The sequence below is a fragment of the Sebastes umbrosus genome, chromosome 23 (genome assembly GCF_015220745.1).
Source record: "Sebastes umbrosus isolate fSebUmb1 chromosome 23, fSebUmb1.pri, whole genome shotgun sequence".
NCBI classification, from domain to species: Eukaryota; Metazoa; Chordata; class Actinopteri; order Perciformes; family Sebastidae; genus Sebastes; species Sebastes umbrosus.
In genome coordinates, this window is record NC_051291.1 from 22170308 (window position 1) to 22191990 (window position 21683).

General features: G+C 42.1%; 1 protein-coding gene across 3 annotated transcripts in view; it reads left to right on the top strand.

Annotated features, from left to right (window-relative positions):
• The window catches only part of tbc1d22a (TBC1 domain family, member 22a), a 182422-nt gene extending 161045 nt beyond the window's left edge, over positions 1 to 21377 (top strand). For all 3 annotated transcript variants that reach the window (XM_037760157.1, XM_037760156.1, XM_037760158.1), the window contains one exon: positions 20011 to 21377. In XM_037760157.1, the coding sequence (XP_037616085.1) occupies positions 20011 to 20139 (129 nt within the window). In that variant the 3' untranslated portion in view covers positions 20140 to 21377. The remainder of the gene's footprint in view (positions 1 to 20010) is intronic.
• Positions 21378 to 21683: the final 306 nt, after the last annotated feature.

The window sequence follows — 21683 nt, forward strand, 5'->3', positions numbered from 1 at the left end:
AATTTTGTACGGACATTTATGGTCCCCAGAGGATCCAGCATACTGACGTTGCCAATCCTCTGAGGTTTTTTTTGTGTTTTTACATTTGTGGGTTTTAGTGAAATATCTCAACGAACAATGGCTTCCCATGAAATTTTGTTTGAGGTTTTTTTCTACTGCCATCAACAAGTCAAAGTTTTCACTCATCCAGTGATATATCTCAACATAGATGACTTTACACAATAATTTGTTCAGATATTCATGCATTCATGGTTCCCAGATGATGAATCATGCTGACTTATTTGATCCCCTGACATGTCCTATAGTGGCATCATGAAGTTGACATTTCTGTTTCTCGACAACTATTGCACGGATTGCTTCGAAATTTCTTACAAATATTTATGGTCCCCAGAGGATGAGTCCTATTGGAGTTTGGTAATCCCCTGAGTTTTGTTGTAGTAACACCATGGGGTTTACATGTGTGTTTTTAGTGAAATGTCTTGACAACTATTAAATGCCATGAACTTTTGTACAGAAATTCATGATCCCCAGAGGATGAAGCCTACCACTGACCTCGGTATTTCCCTGAGTTTTCTTCTACTTCTACTTTCTTCTACTACTTAAGACATCTTAAATGTGTCTGCTTAAAGTTTGCGAGAGGATTATGATACGATAGAGCCCTGAAACATGTCGGCACTCAAAAAGACAACACACAGATCAATGGTTTACAGAAATCAGTCTTGCCTTTTCAACTTACAACACGCATTCACACAAACAACAGGCCCCTTCCAGCAATTTAATAAAGGTTTCCAACCTGTTCTCATCAATCTGCTCATTATTACACTGAACTGCTTCTCCCAGTTTTCCCAGGCCTGGAGGCTAACTAGACTCGTAGCAGCTAGTTAGCACAACACAACATTAACAGCTTGTTGTTTTGTGTTATAGCTGGAAATTACTGCTTTGATTGATTTGTTCTGCTGAAATACATCAACTACTTACATCCAGGTCACAGATTTCACCATGTGGGAGTTGAAAAACAAGTTGTTCTTTTGAGGTCATTTTGTTTAATTCATATAACCCTCTAAATTTGCTCAGTCACTGCAGTGTAGTCACTCTCTGTATAAAAGTGTGAGCTAAGTGTCTTTACACAGCAGTGTATGACATACTGCTGGCGAGTTACATGCTTTGGGTCCTGAGAGGGAACACAAATGATTGATTCACTTTTAATAGTTTTAATTTAAAAAACGCACGCAGAAAGCAATTTGAAAAGGATAATTCATGCATTGTTATCAAACATAGTAAGGAGAGTAAATGTGAATCTGCTCTCCTGGTTGTGGGGATTGGATTGGTTAAGCTGCTAAATGAAAAGCAGGAGGAGTACGGCACTCCCCGAGCAATCTGCCTTCCAGCGTTCCACTTCAGGTAGCACACTGCTGCTAACTGCAGGCCTGGGCTGCATGGATAAGTTAGCGCGTGCACCAACACACACACACACATTTTCATGCATTTTCCTCTGTCACTCAACGCTCATAGACACAACAACATAAACATGCACATAAACAATTCTCTCTCAGGCCGTACACACATTTTTATTCACACTTTCACATTGCACACAGTAATGGGCAGAGGTATTATGCAGGTCTGCTGTTTTTAGCAGGTCCAGCACAGTCAGCGCCGTTTCCCATTAGTCTGTGCTACCTGCAGACACCAACAGGGCCACTGCAGAGCGGCCTTTAAAAACCTCTGCAATCTGGTCCCTGTGCCTGCATCAGTTCAATATGTGGAGCTGCTTGATTCTGAAGTTGTACCTCATCCTGGAAATTAGAGAATGGACCAGTGTGCATTTGAAAACCCCGTCAAGGTTCAGGTGCAGAAAATACCCATGTTTTTGGCTGGACCGCAGATGGCCAGCCCTACAAACGCAAAAGTCTGTCACTGAGTGACTGACTGAGTGATGAAGTTACAGGATTGGTCAGCCGACTGTTGGAGTTTCCTCATTGGTTGTTGCTCTTTCAAAATGAAAGGCGGAGAACAGTTCTGTGTTTGGGTTTTCTGGGGAGCGTGTCAGTGGTTCAATGTATCATTACATAGTGCTGTTGTTGTGCATGTGCTATTGTTTCTGTTCGTTTAAGTTACGTTATGTTGTGCTTCGTATTGTGTTACCGTGCATTCACACCAAGCGCCAAGCAAATTTTCGCCTCGCTTTCCTCCAGAAATAACCACTGTTGCTGCTTTGTACATGTTGGTGAAGTCCCAGATATGTCAGAAAACCAAACGCCGTCGTGTCTGGGTTCATAACGTCACCCGGCGGCGAGCTGTATTCACATACAGCGCCGTTGAACTGACTATCTACCAAGCCACACGTCGCTACTGCGGTACGAACCCAAAATAAACAGACTGTGTTGTGATTTAATTGCAATAAACTAATCAAAATGATGCCGAAATAACGACATAATGATGCTGATTAGTAAAAAGTATGAATTCATGCTTTGTCAGGTCTGTTACCAAGACGACAAGCAAACAACTTTTAAAATGCTTGTATTCTGAATGGAGTTCGGATCGATCAGTGCCAGGCTATGCTAACATTGTAGCTGCTCCATTAACACTCCATCTAGGAATAAATACGGCAGCAACAACATCAGTGATGACATAAACTTTCACTTAGTGTGTATATATTGTTACACACCACTTATATAATGAATGCTTTTGACACACGTGCTTTAATAAAAAACTGAAATACTTTTAACCTTGCATACTGTAGGTCATGCTGATACCTTTTCACCTTGTATAAAATGTATAATATACTGACTAGTAAATGTTACCATTTACTATTACTGAATGTCATTTGCTTCATTATAAGTTTCAATCAAACATTAAGATAGAAGTGGGAAAAAAACTGTTCACAAAAACTGTTCACAAAACATGATAGACATGACCACTGACTATCGGTGTAACAATTTAGCCACAAATTCACATACTGACCATATACGGTCCAGACATATACTCGGTTTGGACCGAGTCTTGTTTTGTGATATTTTCAAATGGTGGTAGACGAGGGTTCTTGTCAGGTTTTAGCACTATTGTCAACTTGTTATGCCACAAAGAAGGGAATCATTGCTGTTTTTGCAATTTAGCCATTTTTACCGATTTGTTTCCAAAGATGACGGCCTCATAGAGGACTGTTCCAGGTGGTGCACTAGCTCAAATAGACGTTCATTTTACTCACATTGTCTCGCAGTTGCAATATTTCCTGGTGCTTGAGAAGGAATCTTTTGCTGCCTGTGTTAAACTACCGTTTGTTTTATATCTGTTCAAACAAGGCCTGTTCATTTCTCACAAAGTATTCGGCGTGTATGATACAACCTCAGCTCATAAGCTTTGAAGTTGGCAGTGATGTGCAGCAGAAATGCTAGATTGCAACTCTCCAGAGTTCATCCAGAGTTTTATAAAGGCACATACTCTTATATACTATATTCTCTATATGCTACGTCTGCATCTCTAATGTGTAGTTTTAATTTTGTATGCATCAAAGTACCTTTACATACATTATATAAGTCACGAAAGTCAGTTTTTGGACAGCAAAACATATATTTTATGGTCAACACACATCTCACGCCTCTGTTTTTATACCATACATGTTGCCCACTCTTGCACCATATTGATATTTATGAAGATGCATATTGCGTAAAAACATTAGCCCTTGCACTTGATAAAATGTGATAAAAGAAACAGCTGGGCGCTTAATTATGCGTGAGATCTACTCTGTTCATTTTGTAATCTGTACGTCCTCCTATAATACCGTGTAGTGTGTATTTATATTTAGCATCTTCAAGGATATGAGATCATAGTATCTGTGTTTAAATGAATCTGCAAGGACATGATTACATGTGTGAAAACTAAGAGCATTATCTGTCAGCATGGGTTTCACGGCCATCAGTGGAACCTCTTGATCTCGGGCCATCTAACAGTGTTTCCCTGAGATTTCATCAGTAAGCATTGCTGAACAGTCCCCGTCGTGAGGCCCCCCCCATCGTGATCGTTAATGTGAGGCCAAGCGTTTATGTGAAAGCAAACCTATTAGTTCGGTGTAAATGGAATCTGGCTGTCACTACCGTTTTCCCGACGCCATGCAGAGGAGGAGCTGAAGTGAGGGGTTTGGAAGAGTGGAAGAGGGAGACAAAGATTTGTTTTCACTTTAATTAATGGTGTGTGAAAAACTGTGGACCTTTTGTAAATGTCAGCATCTGTCCTCAGATCAGCTGCGTGTGGAGAACGCCTTGGGTTAGGCAGCCTTGGCAATAAAGGAAAGGAGGGCACTCCAGAGGAACCGGAGTGTTCTGGAAATGTCAGCACTATTTCAATCACCGTCCCTGGGAACACTTTGAATTCTTCTATTCTGTAGAAGATGAAAACAAAAATTTTGGCTAAAATTCAATTTGGCATAATGGTTGTTTGCCAGTTAGCTTGAGATTGATTAAAGTATTAGGGTAACCCTGCATTAGGGTTAGGGTAAGGGTTCATCCCCAAGCACCCTAACCCTAGACCCGTAAACCGCAACACACATCAGACCTCACAATGGTTTTAAAAGTCCCATATCGTGCTCATTTTCAGGTTCATACTTGTATTTTGTGTTTCTACTAGAACATGTTTACATACTGTAATGTTCAAAAAACACTTTATTTTCCTCATACTGTCGACCACAATATGCCAGTATTTACCCTTTGTCTGAAACGCTCCGTTTTAGCGCATTTCGACGGAATTCCGACAAAATTGCAACAGAATTGCGTTGCTAGGCAACAGCTTCGGTCCATGTGTACTTCCTGTCAGCTGATGACATTCACATACACTGCAACCAGGAATAAACTAGGACACATTTAGAATGTTTACGTTTAAATCTGTGTAATAGTCTAAATATTGTATATTTGTGACATCACAAATGGACAGAAATCCTGACAGCTTGTTTCAAATGCAGAGTTTCTGAATACGGGCTGTATGTATTTCTCTGTTGATTGAGCGTTTCGATACTTTCACAGTATTTATACAGGACTTAAGCCTGCTTTGTAATAAAAAAAACATGAAAAACTCAGTTTTTTATAATATGGGACCTTTAAGACAAAAATCCAGATTATTATTTTCATAAATAGCTGTATTTATTATAATATAAATAAACAAATTACCCCCTGATATTGTTGGTTTAAAAGTGTTTAGTTAGTTTCACTACAATTTACACTTTTATTAACAAATAAGTGCGGATGAAAAAGTGTTCAGAAAGAGTAACAGGGGTGAAAAGTATATTTCTTTCTTTCTTTATTTAATTGTTCATTTGTTACCTCAATGCAGAATATGATGAAGGGCGCCCACCATCCTTTTCTTTTCTTTCTTTTTTTCAAAGGGCAACTAGGCGACCGCCTACTGGGCCTATGCCTTAAGCCGACCCTGTACTCTGTTGTTTTTGATTATTGAACTTTTGTATTTATTTCGTATGTCTCCGCGCCGGCGATATCCGTGGCAGGAGGCATGAGGTTTTCTGTTTGTGCGTTATTCCTTCCGTCCGTTCGTCCGTCCCATTCTCATGAACGTGATATCTCAGGAATGTCTGGAGGGAGTTTCTTCAAATTTGGCCCAATGAGCTGATTCGATTTTGGTAGTCAAAAGTCAAAGTCACTGAGGCCTCATGTGTGTCCCATTCTTGTGAACGCGATACCTCAGGAACGCCTTTTGTGCTTAAAGGTCACTGTGACCTCACAAAACACATTTTTGGCCACAACTCAAGAATTCATATGCTAAATATGACAATTTCACACAAATGTCTAATAAGATAAAATGATGAAGTGATGATATTTGGGACAGACGTGGATGTAAACTGGAACTTGACTGGTTGGTGGAGGCATACAACCGTGAGGCGGTAATTCTAGTTTCTGTAGTGATTATGTCTCTTTTATTTGAAACCTCAGTTAGTTAGTAACTGCAGCACATGTACATGAAATGCACCAGAGCCCAAATGACACAGGTTTGTAGAACTGAAAGCGCTATTAGAGAATAAAACCAAACTCCCAGTACATTCATACAGAGAGACAAAGTAGCAGTGATTTGCGCTGCTGTGCTGCTGTACTGCTTGCCCATCTGTTTTCTGTTTAATGTAGATAGAAAGGGAAAGAATTGTATGCAATTATCGTATTGTCAACATGTCAATTAGAAAAATATGCCCATGATATGCGCATATATTAAGCGTCCTTTTGATTGTGTGTCAGAGTCTGAACTCTACAAACCTGCCTATAGATAAATCTCTGTTTCTGCGGAGGCGGTAGCGACAGATCTCTGCCACCTTTTTCCCCATTTAGCAGACTAATTTAACCAGTTTGTGGCTAAGTTAGAGCTCCATATTTGTGCTTTCCCTGCCACTGTTCTGTATACTGACACAAGAGAAAGTGTTAATTTACCCCGACCATCGTCCTATAATAAAGCCATTATTTCTGCATGGTGACACATTTCACAAAGACATCTTTTTAAAGTTTATTTTGGGAAAAACTGAATTCATTCAGTCTAATTATCAGAACAAAGTGTGTCCCTGTCAGAACGCCAGGACAAATGCTGGAAAACTGGAACTCTCACGGTTTAATCGGGACATCTGGTCACGCTAGATGTTTTACTCTGCCAACACCTTTTCTCTGTAGTTACTGCCATGCATTCTATATGCACATTTGTATTTCTGTCATTTTCTGATGTGATATGTTGAAAAGACATTAATCATCCCATAGAATCTAGCCTTGGTCCACAAGTGCACCACTCTATGTGACAATTGATGACTACTGGTTGACATTAGGTAGCTTAGAAGGAGCTTTTTTTGGAGCAGTAATATTCATCGTTTCCTTGCTGCTAATTTGAGTTTTAGTGTGCACCATCTTGTGCATGCATGTTTCTGTTCCTGTTCCTGTATGTGAAGGCTCTGAGGAGCTTCTTCACTGCATATTAGCGCACTCCCCATTCGTCAGCTCGATCCCTCCTCTGATTAATTCCATACTCTCCCCCCATTTATCACGACAAGACCTCCTCATTTTCTCCCCCATAACTTTCTCCCCAAACTTGGCCGGTGTTGAGCAGCTCCTCTCAGGGGTTTGCAGCTCCTCTGATGGATGGCGCCGTGGTCAATAGTGTGGAAAGTGAGACAAGGCCACCCCTGGTAAACAACTTTTAATAATCACCCCGTTTGATTGAGTGCTGCGCGCAATGTGGCATATGAATCTATTCGTTGTGCCAAAACAATAGGAGAAGAGGAAAAAAAATGAGAGACTTAATATGGTGGAAGTTAATTATTTAGCCCCTCCACCCCATCCTGCCTTTTATTCTGTGACATCCGTCTTTCATTTCCGCCTCCACGCTCTCCATCACTGACAGCTAAAGTTCACTTGAAAGCTAACTCACGTGGGCATGTGCGCTGAATTATTGCGGCGTATGGTTTTTGATGACCAAAGCTGCTTGGAAAGTTGCTAGTGATCCGTCATGATGTGGCATTGGGTAGACATGAAGTGAGTGTGTTTGTGCTGGAATAAGTGCTCAGACGCTGTTGTTTATTAGCTGTACAATGGAGATGTGTTGTTGCTCCGTTGATCAATGCGTGCGAGCACAAGTTTGCCATTGCCAGGAGTCTCTTGGAAGCATTTATCAGCTCAAAACAATCGTGTAGGGGGATGATTAGCTTTTGGTAGGGATGTCACCACCGACATTATCACCGGCTGAGGTTTATCCACAGTAGAGAGGAAAATAGAGATAGGAAGAGTCAGCGTTTTATGGCTTTTTTGCCCTAAGATAACAGCATAACAGCAGTTGTTCCGTCAGCCCATGAGCCGACCGCATGCCCCCCCTGCTCAACTCAGTTAAGACACAAAAATGCCAAATAAACAGCAATATCGACCCGCTGGTAAGGAATAAACAGACTGCAGCAGCAGGAGGAGGAGAAATAGATTTTTAAGAAAAAGAGAAGAAAGGAGATTTGAGGAATGGACTGGGTCACGAACTGAGACATAAATATTGAATTTTAGATTTAAATGCTCTTACATGCAGTCAAAGCAAGAACTGAGATATTTCTGCTTCTGGGTGTTTTTTTTCAGGGATCACGAACTCTTGATTAGGGTGGCATTAAACTTTGTGAACTCAGCAGTGGGTGACGGCTGCAGTAAAACTGTTAAGGCACTATTTTTCTTTTGTAGAATTCAGTATGTTAAAGTTCACGGGGCCTCTTCGAGGTCAGGTGTCCATTGTGTGTGTTCATATTGTCAGTTTTGCGGGGCAGTAGTCGCCATGGGTCGTATATTTCTGAAGTAGGTTTGCATGTTTGAAACTGTGAAAACCAGAATGTTTCAGGTGGTAATGGTTGAGACAGAAGGGGCGAACGGTTAAATATCGACTGCTCTTGAACTTTGAAGTTGGTACGTGCTGTAAAAGGGAAACTTCTCAAGCAGAGTGAAATATCACTGTAAATGCTTGGATACACAGAGGAAGCACAGACAACTGTTTTAGTACTTAGATTGCTTCTGGCCACGTTTATTCCAGAGGTTATGAACTTGTCATTGAGCTGGCATTGACAAATGGGTACAACAGGGCCTGCCCTACGATTCTGCTAGTCCTAAACAAGATTTTGTGTGTGGCCCCCCCCGAAATGAATCAGGAATAACTCCTCAACCATAAGGCTCATATGCATATTTCTGGTCTCTTTTGAAAGGTGAGGAACTAGGGAATATGAATCTATTGTAAGTCAACCTATTTCTATTACCATTCCAGAGTAAACACAGATGCAGTGAAGGAAAAAATTAGATTTTTATCCTTGCCGGGAATATAATCTAAATTTCAAAGGCATGATTGATCCCATGGATAATGATGCATCCGAATGCATCCTCCTACTCTTCACTGCGACTAGGACAGTACATGTTTTGGCCATGTTTACTGTTTACATGTTGATTTGGAGTTTTACTTAAAAACTGTATTTATTTCCGTATAGCCGTGTTACAAATAGCATAAATCTCTCAAACACATTGAAATAGGAAATCTCAATGAATATTAATCAATATTCATATATAGAGTAGAATGATATAAGGCTCGTAGGTGTTCGATAAAGCTGCCAGGTGGCCACGGACAGCCAGAGCTCCCACCAATTTAAGTCAGCCAAACTTGACTGAGATGGCTACTGATTCCTCCCTAACCCCGAACTCTCACCAGGCAGCTGCGAAGTGCGGCTCGCCGCAATAATTACATCTTCCTGCGTCCAGGAGGCGTGTTCATGTGTTTCAGGCGGGAAGAAATTGTTTGTAACATAGGTCAACATGTCAACATGTCACAGGACGTGTTTACTGATTTGCTGTGGCTATTCTCTGGCTGCAATCCGCCGCTAAAAGATCAACTTTTCCCAAATTTTGGTTCAGCCGCACTTCGCCGCAGAGTCAAACGGTCGCCGCAGCTTACCATAGACATTGCATGGCCTCTCACCGCCGGCCACTGCTTTGGTATGATTTCGGCGTAAGGCTCATCCTGACTTCCCATCGGCCCAGAGCTTTGCTGTAGAACTGAAAGCGACTAAAATCTGCCGTTTCTTTTTGCAAAAATAACATACAGTATGCCCTGGTGAAATATTTTAGCAAGAACATAGATTTATGTCATTGTGACTGTAGAATGTGAAGTTTGACTCTTTTGTTTCCCTGTTAATAGTGGATGCTGTGTGTTTCAAGTCATGGTGCATTTAGGTGATTTAGAAAACTAGTTCTAGTTTCCAGCGATACCAAACAGACTGAAAATGATCTTGTATCTTTTGAACAGAAACAGCCCTGAGGTGCAAGGCTAAAGCCCGCTGACTGTGAGCGTGAACCAGCTGATAGCTGAAGTTATTTCATTGAAGAATATTTACTAACCCTTTTATTCTTTAGTTTTAATTAAAACCGTTAAAATACATCATTCTATTAGGTGTCAGCAGGGTTTGGAGTATCCAAATGTTAACCTCAACACTAACACCCACGCTTTTAGTTTCATGCCTACTGAAAGCTTTCAACCAATCTGTCATCCATTCTCATTCTCACTCCCACAGTATTTAAATGACCAAAGGCTGTACCCACATCCCACATGTCTCCTCATCTTTTCCCTTTTAGAAATGCCATCTCAGGACTTTATCAATTAGGTCCTTTTACACATTCATGGACTGATCTTGACCTGCTGCACATTAATGTCAAATGAGACAATATTTTATTGACATATTCTTCTTTTTTTGCTCTGGTGCTTTTTATAGCTGCATGACATACACAGAGATTCGCTAAAACTGTGTCTGTGATTGCATAAGTGATCATATTTCATTACTAACTGTGCTGTCTCTCATCACTCTGTGAGTGCAGTATGCGAGCGTGGGCCGCAGCAGGTTTATAAAATATCCTTTTGCATTTATTTCGGCAACATTTTGCAGGTCAAGCACATCTTTTCATTCTTTTGATCATACTCAGGTTGACCATATAAATCCTGTTTCTAACCTTCCTGCCAAAACAGATCCGAAATCCATTCCATGGATATCATACAAAATACTATATACATTATAGACAATACACAGTCTCCTCTTAATGTGCCAAAGACAGCTTAAACCACCCCCTTTGCCCCAGGTATAAAAAGAAAGCTCCCCTAGAGACATCTGTTGACAGGCGAGGTGTGAATGTGTTTTCTATCCGCTTAAAACTGAACTGACACGCCTGCACAGCACAGTTCCCTCCAATGGTCCTTTACCACAACAATGGAATACAATTTACTTTCTTTTTTTATGTTTTTACTGCATGAATAATTTGGCACCGCTGTTTCAACTGTGGTATAGTAATGTAATGCAAAGGGGAAATATGTGATAGGCACGAATGTGTATCTTGTGTACTAGATGTCATTAACAAGTATATCTTTTTTTAATTATAAAATAAGAATTTCATCAAAACCACATAAGCTTGGGAATAACTGTTGTTAAACATGTAGCGTTATTGGCAATTGCATTACTATTTCATGCTGGTTCCGAGGGGACTGAGCAGAGGTCTGCAGGGGAACAGGTGGTTGTGTGGCAGAACATTTAATTAGAGAACTTTCTCTAACTTTCTAGACAAAAGACAATTTAAATGCTGATCTAACAACCACATCGGTGTAAAGGCCTTTACATACCGGGGGCGTGACGAATAAAAAACAAGAAAATGCAAAATACTCGGCTGCGAATATTATATGTCTTTTAATGTGAAAGGTAAGAACGGAAGGAGTGGATCTGGTCTGCGTCACTGTTGTAAAGGTTGAAAGGGGTAATAAAGCCATCCTAGTTTGGACTACGGAGCCTCCGTGTGTTAAATAAATATAGCTGCAACTCAACCAGGTCCGCACAACGTGATCGGTTGAGGCCTTTATTTGCGGTGCGAAAGCTAAAAAATAATTAACTTTGTACCGAGAAAAAGGGTCGCTTTTCACATAATATTTGCGTTCTGTGTGAAAGCACTCATGACAAAAACAACAGTTCAAAAAAATATATTGAAGTGCAAATTAATTGCATGAAAAAAAATTCTTCTGGTGTGTAAAGGCCTTAAAGGTCCCATATTGTAAAAAGTGAGATTTTCATGCCTTTTGATATTATAAAGCAGGTTTAAGTGCTTTATAAATACTGTTAAACTATCAAAACGCTCAATATACGGAGAAACACACACAGCCTGTATTCAGAAATTGTGCTTTGAAACAAGCCGTTTCATTTCTGTCCATTTGTGATGTCACAAATCTACAATATTTAGACCATTACACGGTTTTAAACATAAACATTCTAAATGTGTCCCAGTTTATTTCCTGTTGCAGTGTATGTAAATAACATCAGCTGACAGGAAGTAAACATGGACACAAACTGTTGCCTAGCAACGCAATTCCATTGAAATGCACTAAAACGGAGCGTTTCAGACAGAGGGTGAATACAGGTATATACAGACAGACAGTATGAGAAAAATAAAGGGCTGTTTGAACATTACAGCATGTAAACATGTTCTAATAGAAACACAAAATACAAGTATGAACCTGTTAATGAGCATGATATGGAACCTTTAACAGGTGGCTGTGTGGCAGTAAAGTTGATAAGACAACTTTCTCGAACTTTCTAGACATTTTGAATGCCGATATAACAACCACATCTGTTTACCTGAGTAAAGCTGTGTGTAAGCTGAGTGTCCCCCACTGACAGTATACCGTAACGCGTGCCGTGCTGCGACTCAAGCGCACTGCAACTGCCGCTAAAGGTGCGCCACACACTCGCAGCAGGGTGCTACCTCTGTATTATCCACTGAGCTTTTTACCGGCCAACATTTTTACAAGATAACTCAGCTTTGCTATCCAATGTCGGCTCTTACCTCCGCATGCTACAGTGCCCCGCTCCCACATTAGCACCCACTGTTTGCCAGAGTGCCCATTTTGTGTAATTATACGAACTACAGCAAGCTAATGGCCCTGACAGAGCCGTGCCTAGGCCCATTACACCTCAGGGTGCTGCAAAACACCATTACCACCACCAGCAGCCCGGGGTGTTTGTGCACGTAGGTGACAGCCTGTTTATGAGCAACCTCATCTCTGTGTGTGCGTTCATGTAGATGTGTTGGAGGTGGAATGATACATGTCAAAGGAACACAGCAGCCATACAGGCGATTGCCATTTTTAGCGCCAAAAGTGTGTGTGCGTTGGTATGCTTGCCAGCACCGCACCTGTCATCACCCCCCCATTAAATCCTCCAAGGCGTCTGCTGCTTGCTGAGGGGAGCTGGAGATGACACGGCAGGAAAGACAGCGAAGCACCTCGCAGGACTTCGGGCACTCATTGTACTCACTCCACTTAGCACCGTCTCATTCTGCCAGCTAATAGACTATTTGGTGCACAGGAAGTGTGCGTGCGTGCGTGCGTGCGTGCGTGCGTGCGTGCGTGCGTGCGTGTGTGTGTTTTATCTACTGTATATCTATGTGTGTGTGCGTGTCTTCTGAAGGAGCCACCATTACTGCAGATGGCTTCAGTCACTGTGTTAATAGTATTTCAGCAACTCACATGCCTACATAATCATTTTGTTTTAACGCCACTAATTTCTTTAACACATTAACGCAAGTTAAGGTTATAGCAGCTCAGTTTTAAAGCTAGTGTGAAGATACTGGCATCATATGAAACTAGAAAACCTGATGAATCCATCGGTACCAACCATGTCGTACCATCTCGTCACAAAAGAGGTTAAATAACGCTCCAAACTGTCATGTCCATTTTCAAAGGGGTCCCTTGACCTTTGACCTCCAGATCAGTGAATGTAAATGGGTTCTATGGGTACCCACGAGTCTCCTCTTTACAGACATGCCCACTTTATGATAATCACATGCAGTTTGGGGCAAGTCATAGTCAAGTCAGCACACTGACACACTGACAGCTGTTGTTGCCTGTTGGGCTGCAGTTTGCCATGTTATGATTGGAGCATATTGTTTTATGCTAAATGCAGTACCTGTGAGGGTTTCTGGACAATATCTGTCATTGTTTTGTGTTGTTAATTGATTTACTATAATAAATATATACATACATTTATATAAAGCAGCATATTTGTCCACTCCCATGTTGATAAGAGGATTACATACTTGACAAATCTCCCTTTAAGGTACATTTAGAACAGATAAAACGTGATTAATCTGTGATTAATCGTGATTAACTATGGCTGTACACCGATCAGCCGTAATATTAAGACCACTGACAGGGGAAGTGAATAACATTGACTATCTCGTTACCATGGCACCTGGCAGTGGGGGGGATATATTAGACAGCAAGTGAACATTTTGAACTTTGTGTTGGAAGCAGAACAAATGGTCCAGTGTAAGGATGTGAGTGACTTTGACGAGGGCCAGATAGTGCTGGCTAGATGACCGGGTCAGAACATCTCCAGAACTGCAGCTCTTGTGGGATGTTCCCGGTCTGCAGTGGTCAGGACCTACCAAAAGTGGTCCAAGGAAGGAGAACCGGTGAACTGGAGACAGGGTCGGACCCGAGGCTCATTGATGCACGTGGGGAGTGAAGGCTGGCCCGTGTTGTCTGATCCAATAGAAGAGCTACTGGAGCTCAAACTACTGAAAGAGTTAATGCTGGTTCTGATAGAAAGGTGTCAGAACACAGTGAGGAGCAGTTTGTTGCGTATGGGGACCGGTCAGGGAGCCTGTGATGTCCTAATGTTATGGCTGATCGGTGTATATTATATATATATATATATATATATATTAATCCCTAATATCCCTGACAGCCCTAATACAGAACATAGTTTCATCCAACTCAATGCTCACAAAAGTGACTTTCCTGGTAGAGCATATTTCACAAATGTGGCGTCTTCATGTTCATCAGCGCAGTCTTGCCTCGGTTTTTGTTTTACTTCCTCCACACCTACGCTCCCGCTACCACCGGATCAATCAGCAGCTCTTCTCATTCACCAATGGTGGATCCACTGAGCATGTGCGGCTTTACAGATGTGAAGTGGAGATGGTGATGGAGTGTATTAAATCAGCTCACCCCCGGGGTCAGATGCAGGTTAAAGAAATAACTATCCACACAGCGAGTGAATATCAGTTGACGGTTGTCTCTGTGTAACCGTTATGTTATCCAATTCACTTTTAGAAGAAAGAGCCTCAGCACCGACTCTATTGACAATCTGCTTTCCCCTCACTATCAATAGCCATTAACCACTTTAAGCCTCGCCAAGCGTAGGAGATGGAGAGCTAATTGCCTTCCTTTTGTAGCGTACTGTATACAGTAATGGTGGATCAATGTGTTTGTTAGTATTGTGGGATAAATGGATATTCATGCCTGAATAACCACAAGGCATACAAGCGCCATGCACACCTAGAGTACACATACATCTTAGTCTCCTTGTTCTGTCTCGCCTGTACCTTTTCATTTGCTTTATCATCCCTTTCACCCATTTTAACACTCACCGTAACAAAACATGCATACATCCTCTCACACCTTCACTACCCACAAACACAAGCTGAACATACATTCAATTTCATGGATTCCTTTTATTTTGTACTCGCGCTAACGCACACTCACACAGACACTCGTGGCCTCTCAGCGTGGAGTGTTGCCACCTGTGTGGAGTGGAGTGAGTGCCGCATTCCCCCCTGACAGCGAGATGTATGCAATTAAACCGTATTAAAGTCATTAGCCCAACAGAAGTGATAGCCAGCAGATGGTTACCACGCAGAAATATGCTCCTAATGAAGCTCCTCAGTCACTATGGGTGTGTGCTTGTGCAGTGGACGATGCACGAGTGCATTCGTGCATACGTATGTTTGTTTGGGTGGGTTGCTGTAGTGGCTGTAACACTCCAAGCATGACTTGATTAGACACCCATGGTTGTTGGTCCTTCTCCTGTAGCATAGCAATTAGTGCCTATTGTTGGCTTATAAAGACGTGGTAGCACATGGTAAACGTCCCTCCTGCTACTTATCATCCATCTCTACGCTGTGGAGGCCAACATATAACACTGTGTACTGTATATGAGGGCTGGCTTTAAGATGTCCGTATGAATATCAGACAGGGGGCTAGCTAGCGTTAGCTGTCTCTCTAGGTACAGATGTCATGACACAGAAGATATATGCTAGATATACACACTTTAAAGGTGCAGTGTGTAGGATTTGGCAGCATCTAGTGTTGTGGTTGCAGATTGGTTGCCATCCTTCACATGATAACACTACTTTAGGAGCAACGGAAGTCAGACTAGCGGCTGGTGGTACCAAAGCTTTGTACTCTGGGGCTCACGTTACCGCAGTTTCACAAGTCGGAGAATTACGGTGGCCTTCAGGTAACGCGAAAGGCTCTCACTAGAGCCAAAGTTTGATTTGTCCGTTCTGGGCTACTGTAGAAACATGGCGGAGCAACATGGAGGACAAAAACACGACGATTCTTAGTTTCATGTGATTATATACTAATGAAAACATAGTTATGAATATTACATTCCATTTCTGCTAATAGATCCCCCGAAATGTTACATACTGTTCCTTTAAAGGAGCAGGAACAGTGGGAGGGAACCAGAGGGTGGGTGCTACGCTTCCACAACGGCGCCGTCGGTCAGGACGGCGTTATCAGCTGTAACCGCCACATGAGCAGTGCAGAGCGGCTGCTGTGAGCTAGCCAGTGGGGCACGCTCACATACACATACTGTATATGTAGCCAGCCTGGCTATGTCAACAAAACACAGAGAAGCTCTGATAACAACACACAGAGAGGGGAGGGTGACTTCATTCTCTGCTCAGGTAGACGTTACTCCTCTATATCTTTACATAGCAAATAATTGTTTGCAGTTATATTAATGCTGTGGATATCATATAGAGCACCTTTAAGTCTGTTACATTTCTGTTGCTGTAAATAATACAAGCCAACATTTCCCATCATTTGTTTCAAAGGTTTGCTTTAAAACAACATCAACAGCAACTCAAGTCTCTGGTCGGGTTATTAAATCCCTCCATTGAATTCAAAATGAATTTTAAAAACGGAGGACTCTTTTAGTACAGCGATGCTCCTCAGCATATATTAATTTCACTGCAAGTCATGTGCATCCAGGATACAGTGTTGCTATTCCACAGGGAAGCTCTCTTTTTTCTCCTGAAGAGCCTGCGGCAGTGAAGTACAGTAGGAGAGGTACACGGTGTCTAGCCCCAGGCAGGCATCCAGGACCACCGGGGCAATGTACAGACTACTTCCTACACAGAAATACAGCCCATACATACAGATGAACGCTGCTCTTTACGTCTGACTGACACGGGAACTACATGGGATTGAATTAGTCGCTCCCTCTTTGTTCTGTTTACGTGAAATATTTGTTATTTGTATTCAGCCTGATGTGCCTGACAGATGTTCGGTAGGACATCTGCAGTTCAAAAAAATGTTTTCTTTAGCATCTGATTGTTTTCACGTGAGCAGACTTAACATAATCATAAATACACACCGCATGAACCCACTGGTGTTGACACGCAGTCCTTTTAGCTGTGAGCAACATTGTTGGGTTTGGATTGTGCGGACGGGAGAGAGGGTGAGTGATGAAAGGAGGGAGCGCTGATAGTGATGCTCTATTGAATACAGATGAGAGAAAGGCACGCTGAATTCTGATCAGGCTGGCTCCTCTTCTCTTTCCTCCACTCTCCATCGCTCAGAGCCAGAATACTTCACAGAAGTGCGTCTTTCTGAACCAAGCATGGTGTTACTAGGTCAGCCTTTCAAGGTCCAGGTCCTCTTCTCAAAGGGACATCTAGTCTTTTTTAAACTGTAGAATTAACAAGCAGCTGGATGTAGATGATAATGACATGGAGCTGCATGTTATAGAAATCTGATCACATGTTTTACATTTGACGATACCGGCGGTGGACTTACTTTCAGCGACACTCGCTCACCGCTTAGGGAATTTCTTTTAGAGTTTTAAAGCTAAGGAATCCATCGGTACCAAACACGTCATACTAGCTTGTCACTAGCAGACCTATGCTAAATTTTGGCGAGGAAAGACTGACATAGACATTTTTAAAGGGGTCCTTTGACCTCTGACCTCAAGATATGTGAATGAAAACTCAGAGATAAACAGATGTTGACAAAATGCAAAACGTTTGTGACATTTTTTGACAATTTTCAGATATTTTTTTCGACATTTTTTAGAACTCTTGCGGACAATTTCAAGTTTTTTTTTGACAATTTTCAGACAATTTTCAAGTTTTTTTTCAGACAAAAGCCTTCACACATTCACATATCTGGAGGTCAGAGGTCAAGGGACCCCTTTTAAAAATGACCATGGCAGTTTTTCCTCACCAAAATGTAGCGTAAGTTTGGAGTGTTATTGTCCTCCTTCAGGACCAGCTAGTCTGACATGGTTGGTACCGATGGATTCTTTAGGTTTATAGTAGTTTCATATGATGCCAGTACCTTCACTCTAGATTTAAAATGAGCCCGCTGCAGCCTAATAATCACCGCGTTAACTTTGACAGCCCTAATAATAAAAGATTGATTATTGATGTATCGATACAATATAATATTACTATTCTATAGTATTCAGAAGGCAGAAATGAAGCACAGCTGCACCCTAATCTGTAAAATGGGGCTAGGATGGCAGCTTTGAGCTCAATTAGTTGAAGAAAACTTGTGCTTTTCCACCCTCTCTTGGAATACAAATGCCTTTTGTTGAAAAGTCATCAGGGTCGTCTCACCGGCTCATTAAAAACGTGCGAGGAAGGGAAAAAATTAATGGAGCCAAACACCATCAATTTAATACGTAGGAGGGCAAAATAATACAAAGGGCCTCGCTGTAGTGAATATAAAGTTTAGTGTAGTTTGACTTTCTCAGCAGTTGTAGTAAGATAAACTTAGAAGTACTTTGACACTTATAAAATCGAGGTAAGTAAGATTCACTTTACATTCAAATAAGCGGCGTTGAAATACTTTTTGTAGCGGGGTCCTTTCAGACGGCAGCGAGCTGCTCAGGAGTCAGCAGGAGACCCGACATGATTTGCCCTTCGATGTGATTATCAACACCATGATTGGTAGTAAACCCTGTTGTCACGGCAATGATTTCGGCCGTGATGATGAAAGCTCCCGGGACACTGATCCATAGCATGCACGTACACACACACACACACACACACACACACAGAATCAGTCCGTCTCACTGCTAACCAGTCTCATTCCCCTTCTAGAGAGAGGCATTAGTCGGTGAGATTGAACCTGCGTGTGCGTGTGCGTGTGCGTGTGCGTGTGTGTGTGTTGCTGTTGTCTGTCTTCTTACTTACATAGTAATGTACAGAACAGGAATCTGGGGAAAGGCTGGAGCTCCACTGAATTATACTTGACACTTTACTCTGTTTTTCCTGATTTTTTCCCCCTCCATACCCGCCTCTTCATCTTCTTTCTCTTTCTCTCTCACAGCTGTTATTAAACCTCTTTGACTGAGTTAATAACATCTGTGTCACACAGGAAGAGGCAGAAAACAAGTGGAACTGTGCCTGTCTGCTACACTAGCATTACCCCAAAGGGGGTACTTTGTATGACCAGTATCCCAAATGCAACTGCACTTTGTAATAATAATACTTTGTGCTGCATTTCGATAGTTTTACGTTGTTTTGGGCTCTGTATGTTTTCCAATAAGAGTATTTTTTGGGCCCCACTCATACCTGGTATTAACATGTGTTCTGTATCTGGATGCGTATACCTGGTGTTAGTCAGTGTTCTTTATTGTGTCCTCATTTAATGTTCCAGGTTGGGACCAGACCATAGACTTTAAATACAATTTGATGACATGACAGCTCCCTAAAGCCAAAACATCAGCAGCTCCCGTATCCGGGATATTTTGTACAGTGGGAGGAAGAAGAGACGCATCATCCATCTTTATATACAGTCTATGGACCCGACAGAGTCCAACAAAGACCTGAGGCTGGAATGGTTTTTCACCGCTGTTGAACAAACTGGAAAATCTGAAACAGAAAAACAGGAGAAATGTGTTGCATAAAATACATTCAAATGATGCCGTTTTTTACAGTACTCTATGTAATATTCCTTACGAGTTTACATATCAGGGCCGGTGGGCCGGGCTGGTGGTCAACAACAGTGGGTCCTTCCTTCTTCAGTCGGCTTGGTTCTCTATTGGCTGTCGTTCTTTCCCACGTGACTGTGTCATCGTCTGTCCTCGGGGTTCCCCACACACAACAGGAGATCCCATCATAAATATTGAACATGTTTAATATTTACGTTTTGAAATCGAAGCGGCCAGGATGGACTTCTGAGCCGATCGGGGGATGTAAAAAACACTGTTAACATCCCTCACACCACAGGAACATCTGACAGGATGATCTCTAGATCATCAGGTCTTTGCTGATGGTTGATTGGAGGGAGATATTTCCCAAAATGGGCTTGATTCTGGTGTAGTGTGCACCGCATTACACCATCAACTAATGATCTAAATAGTTGCTGATTAGTTCTCTGCAGACGACTAAGCTCTAATTCTAATTATTTTTTTCCCAACAGGGTCTGATGATCCTCCTGCAGAACCTTCCCACAATGCACTGGGGAAACGAGGAAGTGAGCGTACTGCTGGCTGAAGCCTACAGGTTGAAGTTTGCCTTTGCCGACGCGCCCAACCACTACAAGAGATGATGAGCGGGGCTCTCTGCAGCTGCTCCTCTTCCTCTTCCTCCTCCTGTTCCCCCTCCTCCTACTCCTCCTCTTCTTCCTCCTTTCCTGCCCTGCAGTCGTCTGCTGAACTTTGAGGCCTCTCTCTACTCCTACAGGGAAGGACCTTCTCCTCTTTCTTAACCTCCCTTCCCCATATCGCCCAATGGGCCTTTTCAGCTACTAAGAGATTTGAATCAAGCAATGACTGAGAGGACGTGCGGTGTAGCATTTTAACATGTTGACGTGGAGCCTTTTTTAAATTATTTTTCTCTGAAACGTGCACTCCTTCAGTCCAGTGCAGAAGCCTTCTTCATCACTGACAACCACGACTTTTTGTTGGAGTTCGGTCCGCTCAAGCTGACACCTCAAAGTCCCTCCTCAGGCCTGATGCAGGACCGTGAGCTCAGCTCCGCCGGGAGTTTAGTGTTTCTGGCTCAGAAAAATGTCCTTTCTGCTAAAACAAAAACCTCCACCATGGCAATACATTGTGTTTTGTTTCCCGAGGCCAAAATGTGACCTTTTTTTCAGTTTTTGCAAAGACAAAGAAAGATGGCAAAAGGGCACTGCGCTAGATGGTTTACATATCTGAGCCCGCTCTCCTGGTCACGACACCACCTGAAGGAACATGACCTCTCCTGCTTTTCTGCTTTTTTTCCTCCAGCTGCGCGACAGGAGGGACGCAGTTTGTTTCCTTCATGAAAAACTAGGACTTTACAGAGAGGAGGATTGTCAGTCTGCGAGGTGAAACATGTCTCCCTCCTTCTACGAACCACACACCGACTCAATCTGCTCCCTTATCCCGTCCTCCCACCCGCACTGCAGCAGCACGGTGTTTGAGTGTAAGACTAACAGTAGTAAGGGGCTGCACATCCACATCACAGGAGGTAATAAGCCATTTGGAGGCAGAACTTCCCACTCAACCTGCTTATAGATGAAGGGCCATGTCTTAAGTCTTAGAATTACCCCTCCTCTCTGAACCCAGGACTACCTCAGAACACACACGTAGTGACAACTAGAAATCCACACACATAGATTTACTCTAAATTGAGAAACATGCACACTCAATACAGGGTCGAAATAAACAATTTGAAGGTCAATTCAGAAATTGAATCATCCTTACGGAAGCTAGATTTGGTATTCACAGACAGAAAAAGTGCTTCTTCTTCTTCTTCTTCTTCTTCACAGGGTTGTTTATTGAAAGTAAAGATCCAAATGAACAATTTTGCCTTAATTAAGATACATACCATCTTTGTTTACTCTCCCCTCCTGTCCATCTGTCTTTTGGGCGTGATTTTCATGGGCGCACAAAAAAAAGTGAAAAACAACATTCTAAGGTGTCGTCTGTCGGTTTGGTGTAGGTGGAAAGAGATGTTTTGCTGAAAATAGGCTTCAGGATTCACTCTTTGGATAGTTTGATTCCAACAGGAAGCACATATGAAATGTGCAACAGTTACAGATTAAGTCCAAATATGATTGCATACTCTCCAAAAGTAGTTCCACCTCAAAAATACAACTTTAATTCAAGT